This window comes from Podarcis muralis, chromosome 9 (assembly GCF_964188315.1).
Source record: "Podarcis muralis chromosome 9, rPodMur119.hap1.1, whole genome shotgun sequence".
In the NCBI taxonomy this organism is placed as follows: domain Eukaryota; kingdom Metazoa; phylum Chordata; class Lepidosauria; order Squamata; family Lacertidae; genus Podarcis; species Podarcis muralis.
This window is the reverse complement of record NC_135663.1, coordinates 13,738,975-13,753,534: the sequence shown is the minus strand read 5'-3', so window position 1 is coordinate 13,753,534 and position 14,560 is coordinate 13,738,975. Positions and strand designations below refer to the sequence as shown.

The 14,560-nt window shown below is 42.3% G+C and overlaps 1 protein-coding gene across 1 annotated transcript; it reads left to right on the top strand.

The window, feature by feature from the left end:
- Nucleotides 1-719: 719 nt before the first annotated feature.
- Nucleotides 720-14,328, top strand: COQ2 (coenzyme Q2, polyprenyltransferase). Its single transcript, XM_028743868.2, has 7 exons — nucleotides 720-976; nucleotides 4,818-4,984; nucleotides 5,857-5,978; nucleotides 6,794-6,879; nucleotides 11,013-11,146; nucleotides 12,454-12,642; nucleotides 13,760-14,328. Exons 1-7 carry the CDS (start codon nucleotides 751-753, stop codon nucleotides 13,955-13,957), a joined length of 1,122 nt encoding a protein of 373 aa, XP_028599701.2. The 5' UTR covers nucleotides 720-750; the 3' UTR covers nucleotides 13,958-14,328.
- Nucleotides 14,329-14,560: the final 232 nt, after the last annotated feature.

The window sequence follows — 14,560 nt, the reverse complement described above, 5'->3', positions numbered from 1 at the left end:
CATCCGAATCTTGGTGGTCACATTCTGCACCAGCAGGAGTTTCTGATCGAGCATCAAATGGACATCTTAAAAGCAATATTAATAATAGAGTCTTGTTCAGATAATCACATTCAATAAAATACAATTAGAAAACAATCATATTTGCCCCTGGAAGGTAGACAGTCCACTAATAATATTTTCAGGTCAGAGGTGGGGACTGAGGCTGGTTTGGAGCTTAAGCCAAAAAACCCCCCCATACGAAACACGTTTGGTACCAAAGGGCATTCAGCTGGAATAGTCCCCTTCCCAACCGATCCCAGCACGAATCCTGCCTTCAGTTAAACGCTTAAACTTTCTGCTCCACTAAAGTTTCACTTTAATAATTTCCAAACTACATTTTTTTATTCACACGAAGCAGGAAAAAAACACACACACATCAGGAACTTCTGTCTTTGGTGTTGACTCGTGTGTGTAGATGAGGAGACACGTGGCTGCCTAGTCACACGTGCACTAGATCGATTGCAATAGGTGTAATAGTACTCCGATTCTGAACCTGGAATTTCCCATCCCAGACACCCGGATGGGCTATTCTATCGTTTCTTATCTCTGCGACGGCCAACCGCAACAGGAAGTGACGCACAACGTGAGCTGAAACGGAAAGCATCCGAGCGTGTTGGCGCTCTATCCCCCGGCACCTCCGTGGTATGCTTCGGGTCCTTATCTCTATGGAAACGGTACGTCACAGCGACGTCAGGCGGAGGCGGAGTCGCTATGTCCGCCGCGCGGTTACTCTCTCGCCTAGCCGGGCCGCTTTGCCTCAGGCGGCCCTTCTCCCCATTCCGCGTCTTAGCTAGCTGTACTTGGAGCCATGAGCCTCCCAGGCCGCTCGGGCAGAAGACGCGGCCCCTCGGGACTTTATCGGCGGCGGGTTTGGTGCGAGCGGCGCCCGAGCCGGCTCAGCCCTACCTGCGCCTCATGAGGCTGGACAAGCCTATTGGTGAGTCTGCTTGTCAATCATCGGGCAGCCTCTTAGTCTGCTCCTCTCTTTTGTTTTTGTTTTGAAGAGGGAGGGAATTCGCGGGGCGCTTTTGATTGGCCGATCCTGACCCTGTTGAACTTGGCTGGGTTCACTTTCTGTCAAGTGCAAACGTGTCTAGGAGGGGGACCTGTTGCTATCCGGATGAAGGCACGACGTTTAGTCGTGTCTGACTCTTCGTGACCCCATGGACCAGAGCACGCCAGGCACTCCTGTCTTCCACTGCCTCCCGCAGTTTGGTCAGACTCATGTTTGTAGCTTTGAGAACGCTGTAGCCATCTTGTCCTCTGTCGTCCCCTTCTTCTTGTGCCCTCAATCTTTCCCAACATCAGGGTCCTTTACAGGGAGTCTTCTCTTCTCATGAGGTGGCCAAAGTCTTGGAGCCTCAGCTTCAGGATCTGTCCTTCCAGTGAGCACTCGGGGCTGATTTCCTTCAGAATGGAGAGGTTTGATCTTCTTGCAGAGTCTCCTCCAGCACCATAATTCAAAAGCATCAATTCTTCGGCGATCAGCCTTCTTTATGGTCCAGCTCTCACTTCCATACATCACTACTGGGAAAACCATAGCTTTAACTATACGGACCTTTGTCGGCAAGGTGATGTCTCTGCTTTTTAAGATGCTGTCTAGGTTTGTCATTGCTTTTCTCCCAAGAATCAGGCGTCTTTTAATTTCGTGACTGCTGTCACCATCTGCAGTGATCATGGAGCCCAAGAAAGTAAAATCTCTCACTGCCTCCATTTCTTCCCCTTCTATTTGCCAAGAGGTGATGGGCCAGGATCTTCGTTTTTTTTATGTTGAGCTTCAGACCATATTTTGCGCTCTCCTCTTTCACCCTCATGAAAAGGTTCTTTAATTCCTCCTCACTTCCTGCCATCAAGGTTGTGTCATCTGCATATCTGAGGTTGTTGATATTTCCGGCAATCTTAATTCCAGCTTGGGATTCATCCAGCCCAGCCTTTTGCAAAATTCTGCATATAAGCAGAATTCTGCATATAAGCAGAATGTGAAGGCATGTTTATATGAGAGTATATTCAGTTGCACTTAGAGGGGCTTCCTTCTGAGCAAACATGGTCAGGATTGCGCTGGGCTGCGCATCTTTGCAAGGGGCGTGGATCCTGTTGTTTTGCAAAGGAGGTTCTTCTTGCTGCAGTCCCCTATCTAACCTCCTCTCTGGGTAAACGGCTTTGGGAGAATTATCACAGCTATTATCTTGCAAGTTATACTGCAAGGTTGAGCTCTACTCTTTGTGAATGAATCTTGATCGCTTGCTTCTCTTGTAAGCGGAGTGGCCACGTGATTCGCGTTAGGGAAGGTTAGGAATCAGCAACGGGCAAGGACTGTACAGTAGTAGCTCAGGGATAGAGCACCATGTTTTGCATGCCTAAGTTTCCAGGTTCAGTCCTTGGTGTCTCCAAATAAAGCTGTGAAAGGCTTGTGTCTGAAACACTGGGGAGCTACTGCTCAATTCACCAATGGCCTTACTTGGTAAAAGGCAGCTTTCTACCTCTCTGCTGATAGGGACATTTATATGTTAATCTGAACATGCAAGAGGGAGTCGGATTGTGCCTGCTGACTGCCCTGTATGTTCGTATGCCTACAAACTGCACATGTTCTTTTACACTACCAAATGAAGTGGTAAGTGGGACAGGGAGACAGCAGATACAAACTCACTCCTCTCTTAACATTGCATTTAAGTGAACTGTGACTAGCGCAGCAGTTTTTCGATTGAACCTGTCGGTTCTCCCCTTGTTGCTTTAATTACAGGCCTGAGAGAAGTGTAAGAACTTAAATGCGTGTGTCTTTTTTTGGCAAATATAATTTCTACTCTGCTTGATTGCCCATCCATATTTAAAATGTCCCTGTTTGTGATTCTCTTTAGTTACATGTTTACATGCCCCATACATAAAGATATACCTGATTTGAAGGTATATCTAGGACTGTCTGCTTGAAAAAGCTGCGCCTCTGCCTTTGACAGTAGCTTGATGTATAGATGTTAGCAGTAGCTAATGTCTATCTGCATGTTGAGAGATTTTAAAGTTTTATTTGTGCACATCAAGACACTGTTAAATCTTGCACAAGAGCAGTTTGGTCCCCCCCCCCCCATTTAGCTGACAGCCTTAGAGATAACTCCTTTTTTGTGGGAAAATTCAACTGTTGTCGATTTGTAACACAGGAAACCAAGAAGAAAGGTGCATGAGATCTGCTCTCAGCCCTTGCAGATAATAAGGCTGTTTATACCTTACTTCCCAGTTCTGTGCCCCTTACTTCCTCTTGCATTTCCACAGTGATCATGTGTGGTCAGGAATGAGGCTTCCATAATTACATAGGAATTTACGGTAATTATAAGTAAACAACAACAACAATTCTAAAGGGCCATTGATGGCAAATAGATTTGTTCATCCCTAGCTAGATGACAATGCTCAGGGGGGTCTGGATTTGGTGTGAAACCTCTAAATTATGTTATAAAAATGTGGGAATGTAACCTTCAGAACAAAGAAACAGAATGCAGAAGTAATCTCTTCAATCCTGCAATTCCATAAGTTGTTGAAATTTCCTTCAATGAAAATGCAGAGCTATCCTGCCTTCAAAAGCTTCCAGGTTTACTTCAACGAAAGTGGCAGTTCTGCACATGCCCACAAAAGCAATGCATGGAAGAAGCTGCTCCTCTGCTAAGACGAATGAGGATGGTTTGTCATGATAAGAGATGTGTATTTAAGGAGTTCCTTATGCTCTGAACAGGGACGCAGGTAGTGCTGTGGGTTAAACCACAGAGCCTAGGACTTGCCGATCAGGAGGTTGGCGATTTGAATCCCCACGACGGGGTGAGCTCCCGTTGCTCGGTCCCCCTGCCAACCTAGCAGTTTTAAAGCACGTCAGAGTGCAAGTAGATAAATAGGTACCGCTCTGGCGGGAAGGTAAACGGCGTTTCCGTGTGCTGCTCTGGTTCGCCAGAAGCGGATTAGTCATGCTGGCCACATGACCCGGAAGCTGTCCGCCGGCTCCCTTGGCCAATAAAGCGAGATGAGTGCCGCAACCCCAGAGTCGGTCACAACTGGACCTAATGGTCAGGGGTCCCTTTACCTTTACCTTTATGCTCTGAACTGAGTCATTTGCATGGAACACTTCTAAGTAATATAATCTACAGGGGTTGCCAGGCATTGATTGCAACTTGATTACAATTTCCAGCAGTGGAGCTGTGCTAGCTTTTTGCAGTAAAACCAACCCAAAAGCCTTGTGACACCTTAAAGACTAAGACATTTACAGTATTTTGTCTAAGCTTTCACATACCATAGCCCACTTCATCAGATGCATAAAGTGTTCTAAGTTGCAGGTACATACATAGTAAACAATGAGGTCAGGAAAATGAAATGTAGAAAAGTACCAGTGTGGTAGTTAGATTTTTAGCTGTGGTTGTACACAACAAACATGCTGCTAACACAGGCATCCTGGCACAGTAAGTCAATTAACACATGTAGTGTTAATTCTATAAGTGTCAGCACTGAACCTGTTGATGTATTGCAATTCATCGGTTTTGTGTAGCAATCTCTCCTTAAAATTCCTCTGTTCCCATTTGGCCACCTTAAGGTCAGCTGTAGCGTGTCCTGTGAGATTAAAATTTCGTCACGGGTTTTTCAGTATTGCAATTTATGTTTATATTCTTTTGCATATTTTATTTGTCCTAGTTATTGTTTTCAGAAGCTTTGTATTCACCCAGATGAGTCAGTACCAATCAAAAGGAACATACAGTCTATGTACAGTATATTTATCTATCACTAATTCCTTCCCTAATTTATATTTTTAGGGACGTGGCTGCTGTACTTACCCTGCACTTGGAGTATAGCCCTTGCAGCAGAACCAGGTTGTCTGCCAGCCTGGGACATGCTGTTACTCTTTGGCGCTGGCGCAGTCCTGATGCGTGGAGCAGGCTGCACAATCAATGACATGTGGGATCAAGACTATGACAAAAAGGTAGAGAGGACTTGAAAAGAGCAGGCAGGCTCATAATGTTTGCTAAGTAAATAAATTGCCTTTTTGTAAAGCAAGTCCCACCCGCAAGATATGCTCATTGAAGACTGTATGCGGGCTTCCTAGGCTTTAAATACCTAAGATGCACCTGATTTTGTACTGAAATATGTTAGGAAAGTGCATCTCAAATTAAGGGGCCGGTCTGAGTTGTTGAGACTGGAAAGCACCGTCCCTTAATGTCACCCTTGTGAAGAGAAACCTAAAAATTGCCTTCACCTCCAGAATCTCTCTCAGTCTCTGCTCTGTTGTGAATGCAAATCACCAGCAATGTGTCAGCCAGATAGATGCGCCAGGTAGATTGAGGTTCAGTGTGAGTGAACATGCACAGCACACCATGGTGGCTCTGTGATGCTTCTTCACCGCATTGTGTTCACTGGTACTTAGTCCCACTGGCCTTCGTGGCATATACACGCCCTCTGGTGAATAGGAGGGTGCCATGCACCAAAGGCAATGACTAAATATGGTACGTGACTAAAACCTAAATTTTCTGGCTTGGGAACGGTATGTCTACATGATTACCGTATTTTTCGCTCTATAAGACGCACCAGACCACAAGGCGCACCTAGTTTTTGGAGGAGGAAAACAAGGAAAAAAATATTCTGAATCTCAGAAGCCAGAACAGCAAGAGGGATCGCTGCGCAGTGAAAGCAGCAATCCCTCTTGCTGTTCTGGCTTCTGGGATAGCTGCGCAGCCTGCATTCGCTCCATAAGACGCACACACATTTCCCCTTACTTTTTAGGAGGGAAAAAGTGAGTCTTATAGAGCAAAAAATACGGTATATAATTCAATCACTGAAATACTCTTCTGTGCTTAGGTTACAAGAACAGCAAGCCGACCACTGGCCGCTGGAGAGATTTCAAATTTTCAGTCCCTTGTTTTTCTGGGAGGACAGCTGAGCTTGGCTTTATGCATCCTATTATGTTTAAATTATTACAGGTAAGTTAGACAGGAGCTGTTGATTGCTTCAGCCATTTCTTACAAAGCTTGCTTTCATGGATGTGCTTTCTTTTCTTTTTTTATAATAATTTTTATTAATTTTAACATATTAATTATAATACATACCACAAAACTTCACCACTTATACAATCGTTTTTTGGACTTCCATCAGCACCTCTGATGATCCACCGTTTTAACCACTTCTTATGCATTTCTTAAATTCATATTGCCTTTAATTATCTTAACTAACCATCTTCCCCTTTATCCATTTTTGCAATAGTTCCAATAATTCACCTTACAAAACTTCTTGCAAACCTACAAACGTAGTCTGATCATCACAATTACTTTTCAAATAATCTGTAAATTTACACCAGTCTTCTGTGAATTTCTGGTCCCGCAGATTTCGAATCCTTCCTGTTAGTTTATCTAGTTCTGCATAGTCCATTAATTTCATCCTCCATTCTTCTTTCGTCAGTAATTCTTCTTGCTTCCATTTTTGTGCCAATAATATTCTTGCTGCCTTCATGGATGTGCTTTCTGGAGCCATTCTAACATAAAGTTAGAAAGTGTTACATAATAATTGATAAAGTAGTTTTTTTAATGGAGAGGTGTGGTTCACGACGTCTGTTGTTACGAGGCTAGAAGTAAGTAATGAAAATGTTCTCTTTAGAACCATTAATTGAGAAGGGGAATTGCTATGGCCTTAATTAATCCTGACTTCAGTGTATTTCAAATGTGAATTGTTGCGATGACAGAAGTAGATTGGGGTAGAATATAAATGCAACTTCTTAATGCTCTTTCCACTTCCTTTTCAGTATTGCTCTGGGAGCTGCTTCTTTATCTCTTGTGGTGACTTATCCACTTATGAAGAGAATAACATACTGGCCACAGCTGTTCTTGGGTGAGCTCACAAGTTGCTTTTTCTTTCAGATGGGGTTTGTACTGGCTTAACTCTACACTGGATTGTGGTCAGACTGTTCAGTGTATCGTATTCTTTGCAAGACTTGACTAGATTTATTCTGAGCAAGCATTCTTCATTTTCCTTCATCGCAACATGAGTTAATGAGCACCAGCCTCTTGTATAACTTTTCCCTGCTCTCTGTCCAGTTCTGAAGTGTTCAAAGTCTGAATTACCTGATTTAAACAAACTTGGCCATGGGCAATACTTAAACGTTAGCCAAATAACAAGCTTTGTTTTTGTTTGTTTGTTAGCTCTTACTGGTTTATAACAATTGTGAATACACAGTTTCATTCATAATAATAGTTACAGGTAGGTAGCCATGTTGGTCTGCCGTAGTCGAAACAAAATAAATTTTAAAAAATTCCTTCCAGTAGCCCTTTAGAGACCAACTAAGTTTGTTATTGGTATGAGCTTTCATGTGCATGCAGGGAATCTGAAGAAGTGTGCATGCACATGAAAGCTCATACCAATAACAAACTTAGTTGGTCTCTAAGGTGCTACTGGAAGGAATTTTTTTTTTATTCATAATAATGTAAGTATTGATATTCAGTCCTTTAACGACATTCTCAGTGTGGCTTACAAAATCAGAATGTCAAAATGATTAAAATACATATATATATATAAAACAGCTATTGCAATAAAAGCGGTATAACATAACCTGGTGGGGATAAAAATATAATGCTGAAGTCTCTGCACTAAAATGATATCAAAGTAGGTGCCAAGTGAGCTGGTCTGGGGGCAGTATTCCACAGCTGAGGAGCCACTACAAAAACAGCTCCCTCCCACCACAGTTCACCTGATAGGAGCATTCCAGAAAGGACCTCAAAGTAAGATCTTAAAAGTCTGGGTAGCCACACGTGGAGAGAGTCTTTTGTAAGGAGGGAAGCTAATATTTGCATGTTTAGTTTGGCTAGCAAAGTTCAAATGAATGGGTGGAAACCAGTTGTGCTTTGAGTAGATAGACCTACTGAAAGTAATTGGAGTTGAGTTAGTTTGACTTCTCCCATTGCTTCCAGTAGATCTACTCTAAGCACGACTAAGGCTGAAGTATTAGCTCCACTTATCTGTGAGTAAGCCCTATTTAATTAAAAAGGGCTTGCTTCTGAGTATCGTGTTATTAGTCTCCATCTGACCTAGCATGTGAAAACAGTATGGTAATTTGATAGTAATACCTAAAGAGTTCAGATGTTTCAAATGAACACTGGAAAGATGGGAAGCTGCAATGTGAATCAATATCATTTTAATTATTTCCCTTCTTAATTTCTTTACTGGCATTTGATTTAAAGGGCTGGAAACAAAGGAACTAGTGAGGCATGCCAAACTTGTAAGGCACATCCAGTTGGATTTCTGAATTATTTTTAATTTGAACAGCAGGTCACTATGAAATTCTGGTCATTCAAAGGCAGTTTGCCGCACAGTATTGCGGGTTGGCGAAATACTGTTTAAGAAACAGAGGTTTGAAGGATGTCTTGGCTCCCAGAACTACAAGAGGAGTTATGTGAATCTTGGCATTTGAGATCCTCCTCAGAATCCCTTCTCTGGGGTTTTCCTGCTGCCTGATTTATCAGGGGTCTACCAGGGAGGAGCTTTTGCAATGTTGATGCCCTGGCCTTAGAATGCTCTACCCCAAAAAGTTTTCCTGGTGCCCAGTCCAATGTTTTTCTGGAGCCAGGCAAATACCTTTTTTCTTTTCTGAAGCTTTTTATTTTATTTTAATCTGTTTTATGCTGGCATTTTAGTTGCCTCTAACCAAGTCATACTTGCAGTGAACCCCCTGAAGTCTTAAGTTGACTGACTTAAGTCCATTGATATCAGAAGGTCTATTCTATGTATGACTAGCAGCAGAATCCTAACACTGTCTGCTTAGAAGTACAGTGGTACCTCGGGTTACATATGCTTCAGGTTGCATACGCTTCAGGTTACAGACTCCGCTAACCCAGAAATATTACCTCAGGTTAAGAACTTTGCTTTAGGATAAGAACAGAAATCGTTCTCCGGTGGTGCGGCAGCCGCAGGAGGCCCCATTAGCTAAAGTGGTGCTTCAGGTTAAGAACAGTTTCAGGTTAAGAACGGACCTCCGGAACGAATTAAGTACTTAATCCGAGGTACCACTGTAAGACCAATTTAATTCAATGGGACTTTCTCCCAGGTAAGTGAGGATAGGCCTGTAGCCCTAGATGTGTTTTACCTTATGTAGCCCTAGATGTGTTTTACCTTATGTTTATGTAGTTTAAAATATTTTATTCTAAAGCTGATAATATGCTTGAGTGGCAGTCTATAAATCTTAATGATATATAAATAACAGCTGGAAGAAATACTGTGGCGCCTTTTGTTACGAGGTATTCTCAGGTTATGCAGCGTTCAATAAATTCAATATATACTTTGAGCCCGAGTCTTCTTGCCCAGCTAATGTCTTTTAATTTTTCCAAAACCCAGCTAATGTCTTTGGGTAAGATGCTGAACTTAAGGCTGCAGTACTTTATACACTTTTCTGGGAGTAAAGCCCATGGAAGCCTATCATACTTACTTCTGAGTAGACATGTATAGGATTTCATTTTTCTAATCTATTCAATGTTCTATCACAGTTCCCTCCCCCCATTTCATTTATATTCCCTGCATATGTCTTTTAATAAACATTATGCCAGCAGGTTGATCAGATGCAAGTGAAGGCAGGACTCCTGTCTCTCTGGAAGAGGGAGTGTTTGGCAAGTGCAATTTTTCCATCGTTATGGCTTGTATAATGAGCCAGGTGTCATTGCCAAAATTTCCAGTGCTGCATAACCACCCTGCCCTCCTTTTTGTGTGGCCACTAACAGTGAATAGAACAGATGGAATGAGATTAGCTTTCTGCCATGAATAAAAACAGTGTTGACCAATGGGACGGGCAGACTTTAAGCGATACTTTTTTTCCTTGGGAACTGCCTGACTCACTTCCGTAGAATACAATAAAAGAAATACTACTATTCTTTCACAGAGTCTCATTGTTTAATCTGTTTTTGAACTGGAGTCCCTTTCTTCCTGCCAAGTCAGTGTATTCTGTACGAAAATATAATCTTGTGCTGGAAACATGGAAAACCCTGTACTCTTATTCCTCCACAACAAAGCAGAGATAAACAAAACCAATCCATTTCGCTTGAAATCTGTCTTTGTCTACTCTTTGTAAGGAGGAGATCAGAGCCTATGGTACTAGCCTGGGTGGGCTGAAGAACCCACAAGAATGTGCCACATTTCTGGCAGGTTCGTGTTCCCACCCATTCTCTCAGTGTTGATGGCGATGCATATCTTACACGGTCAAGGGGACGGTGCCTGGTTTTCTCTCCTGCATTAGCATTGACTCTCTTTGGGTTGAAAACTCTGATGACAGATAAGGCTAGGGCTAGCAGGCTTATTTTGGCAAAGCCATAATCATTTCCAACAAAGCTCATGCTCCAGCTGCAGTCAGCCAGTTTCTCTTAAGTCGCCTACAGAACTTGTTATTCTTTTCTTGCTCCAGACTAACACGGCTACTGTTCTGGGATTTTTATTTCTTTTTGATCAGCCAGTCATTTTCATGGTGACTTTGTACTGCTTTTATTGCATTTTATATGTTATTGTATGCAGTGGTACCTCGGGTTAAGTACTTAATTCGTTCCGGAGTTCTGTTCTTAACATGAAACTGCTCTTAACCTGAAGCACCACTTTAGCTAATGGGGCCTCCCGCTGCCGCCGCGCCATCGCACGATTTCTGCTCTCATCCTGAAGCAAAGTTCTTAACCCGAGGTACTATTTCTGGGTTAGCGGAGTCTGTAACCCGAAGCGTATGTAACCTGAAGCATATGTAACCCGAGGTACCACTGTACGTTGCTGTACATCACCATGTTACATTGTATGAATTGACAATGTAGAAATACTTTTGTAAGTAAAATAAAACTGTTTGGCCGAGTGTTGAATCATTCTGAAAACGAAGTCCTTTCAGGGTGCTTCACAAGAATGTTCAATCTCATTGCAAATGAACATGCAAGATATTTCTGAAAAATAGAGACTATTGCTGCGTTTGAGACTCTTTGTTTTAGTTTTTGTCATATCTCTTTCAGGCCTGACCTTCAACTGGGGAGCCTTACTTGGGTGGTCAGCTGTCCAAGGCTCTTGTGACTGGTCAGTTTGCTTGCCCCTGTATTTATCAGGAGTTTTCTGGACATTAATGTACGACACTATTTATGCTCATCAGGTATATAGCCTTCCTATTCCTTATTAAGGAGGATTTGGAAATTAGGGACTGGTGCTGATGGATTGCACTATTATGGGGTGATGGATATCAAAGCAGGTTTTAAACTGCATGCTTGTTTGAATGACTCCTTATTTGTTTATAGTTTCTTTGTTCTCATTGTTGATGTTTTTATGAAGGTTATTGTGACCTGCCCTTATCAACCCTGTTGGGGTACAAAAGCAGGTTGTAAATGAACAAAATGAACAATTTCAGTGTCCATGGATGTTTGGAATATTTGCTTATAAATTTACATGCTTGTTTTTGGTTTTCATAATGGCTAGCTGCTTATTCCACAGTTTAGGAATGATTAATCAGAATATCCAAAAATGATCAGAATATCCAAAAATAATAACACCAAGGCTTCAGGTGCATTTATCTTCAGCAACATTGATAAAATAAGTTAGTCTTGTATTATTATTATTTCCATATTGCCTATGAGAGGCTAAGGTTGAGAGAGAGCTACTTGCATAAGGCTGCTCAGCAAGTACTGAGCTTTGAATGGGGAACACCTTAATTTGTAGCTCATGCTCTTAACTACTTGGTAGTGGCTCATGTTCTAGCTTTCTCATATATCCTTTTCCTCTGCACTTGTGTCTTTTTTGGTTCAAAATGTGTGGGTTAACATCTCTCTCTCCATCAAATTGAGGGAAATCAATAGAAATTCTTCTAAAAATACAGCAAGAATTAAATAAAACAGTTTAAAAGCGAAATGAAAAGAGAGTAAAACTTTGTGCCATGGATAAAACTGAGCAGTGCACACAAAGAAAAATGTTTCGGGAATTAGGAATAAGACTCCAGGAAACTTTGCGTAGTCATATATACCTTTAAGAGGCATTCAGAGCTGACTACTTTCTCTACCACATGAACCATCCAGGGGAAGGTATTCCAAAGGATGGATAAAGTACCACTGATAAAGTCCATTTCTGTGCAATCACCAAGTGACAGCCATGAAACTTGGTCTGTACGAGGGGAGGCGGACTGTTAAGTACCTTTGACCAAAGTTCTTATTATCAACCTCAAAACCTTGAACCTGATTCAGCAACTGATAAGCACCTTCCCATTTGTGCCAAGGGGTTGTGGTTTGGTTGGTGTTTTCTCTCCAACTCTTTGGCCTTCTTATTGCTGGGTTAGGTCTCTAACCAGGATCAACATGCTCACAGGCTCTTCTTACAAAGACCACTTCCATCTAAAATCACCATCCTTCCCTGTCTTAAGTCTATGAAATGCCACGTGACTGGTCTTTTCATTAACAACTCCTTCCCTTGTAGGATAAAAGAGATGATCTCGCCATAGGTGTGAAATCTACAGCACTCCGGTTCAATGAGAACACAAAGCCATGGCTCAGTGCTTTCAGCACCATCATGCTTTCGGGACTTACTGCAGCAGGAATGCATTGTGAGCAGACTTTTCCATACTATGTCGCTGTGACTGTGGCAGGCATCCACTTGGCACAGCAGGTTAGATCCCATATTGTATTGCTCTTTATGTGGAAGCTTGAAACAGATGGATGCTTTATCAGTTTGGCTTCAGTTCCTAACCTGCTGAAGCACCTGCTCTGTCTTGTATCCACTAAAAATATTTATTGCCTTTCTAGGTATACAATGACGTTTTTAACAGGGAGGGGATGGTGATGATGATGATGGCGATAATGCCGTATTGACCCAAATATAAGCCACACTTTTTTTCTAAATTCTGACCATGAAAAGTTAAAGTGCGACTTATATTCGCAACCTTATGATATTGCTCCTGACACAAGGGCTCCACAAGGGCCTTCGGGGGTGCGGGACAACGGCACCCATCCTGACCTCGGCTCCCAAACTGCCAGAAAGAAGGAGGAAGTGAAGAAAAGCAGCACAGCTCCCACCCCCAGGAAGCAGCATGGGGCATTGGCGCACCACCCACCTGCCGTTCCCAAGCCTCCTCCAAGCCATCAGAGGGAAGGGGGGGAGGCCACCACAAAGCAGTTACTGTATTTGGCAGCGGATGACCACATGGGCTTCAGTGGTGAAAGAGTGCTTGTTTGGGACGGGTGCTTGTTGACCCCCTTTTGATTCCCGCCCCCAACCCTCCCTGGGCAAGCCTTGTGTGTGTGTGTTTTTCCTCGTTGTGTGATTGTGCTTCATTGGGTGGGTGCTTTCAAAATCCCCCCCCCCACCAGTTTTAAGGGAGAAGCTTATATTCGGGTGTTGTCTTTTTTCCTCCTCCCCCTCCAATTTTAAAAGAGCGGTTTATATTCGAGTGTGGCATATATTCAGACCAATACGGTATTGTTTATATGCTGCCCATCTGACTGGGTTGGCCCAGCCGCCTTGGGCAGCTTCCAGCAAAATATAGTAACACAATAAAACATGGGGTATCTAGAAGAGAGAAGTTGGTGAAGCACAGCAAAACTTGGGGAGGAGAAAGTCATGTATAGCATTTGTACAAAGCAGGTGAATTTATGGCAGTCCACGAAAAAACTTGGAAGCAAGAAAGTTATCGTAAGAAGAGGGAACTGAGTAAAGGGCATTGATTTGGCGAATTATAAGTGTGAATTACGGCACACTAATATTGATACCCCCCTTCCTTCTCCAGATATACACTTTGGATATTCACAATCCTGAAGATTGCTGGAAAAAGTTCTCTTCTAACCGCACAGTAGGACTCATACTTTTCATAGGGATTGTTCTTGGAAACTTACAGAAAAGGAAAAATACAGAAGCAACAATGAAAAAGTTAGATAGTACAGAAGAAAATAAAGTTGTTTTACAGAAAGGAAATGAACGCAACTAAAAAAAAAAATCTACATGATTTCAGCTAGTGCTGTATTTAAAATACTTTATTGATGAGACTTTTTTTAAAAAAATGTGTATCTTTATTATGTGTAAACTTCTCACTGCCAGTATACAGCTGTGGCAATAAATCAGCTATGTTTGATTGCTTCCTGTCGAAACTTTAGGAGGAAACACTCGCAGAAGTTTACAACTGAACTTCAACATTGTAAAATTGTAATGGGGTGTGAGAACTCTTATGGATATAGGCCTACTGTAAATAAGAACCATGACTCATGAAATAGTGTGATTCATGAAATTCTTCATTTGTGTAAAATAGTTCTATTTTTAGATATCCAAAACCAATCTATAAAGTGACTTTTGTCAAGGTGATGTTCAGTTCTGTGGAGTTCTTATTTAAATTGTTTTGAGCGTACTGCACTTTTATATACCTGGCTGGTTGCTGCTCTTTCTCTTGAAAAGGCTGGTCCTCTGGTTGCAGATATACTGTGCACTGATCTATCATCTTCTTTCTGACAGAGGCCAGCCATTTCAGAGGGGCAGGGGGAACTGGAGCCTTCAGTGTTTGATAAGAATGGCTGTTCAAAACTTGTCTCATTAAAGA

What these genes read in the sequence shown, in the direction of transcription:
- COQ2 (XM_028743868.2), top strand. Translation starts at nt 751, where the DNA reads ATGTCCGCCGCGCGGTTACTCTCTCGCCTAGCCGGGCCGCTTTGCCTC. An exon ending in GAGGCTGGACAAGCCTATTG is followed by an intron (nt 977 to 4,817) that starts GTGAGTCTGCTT and finishes TTATATTTTTAG; the next exon opens with GGACGTGGCTGCTGTACTTA. An exon ending in TTATGTTTAAATTATTACAG is followed by an intron (nt 5,979 to 6,793) that starts GTAAGTTAGACA and finishes CTTCCTTTTCAG; the next exon opens with TATTGCTCTGGGAGCTGCTT.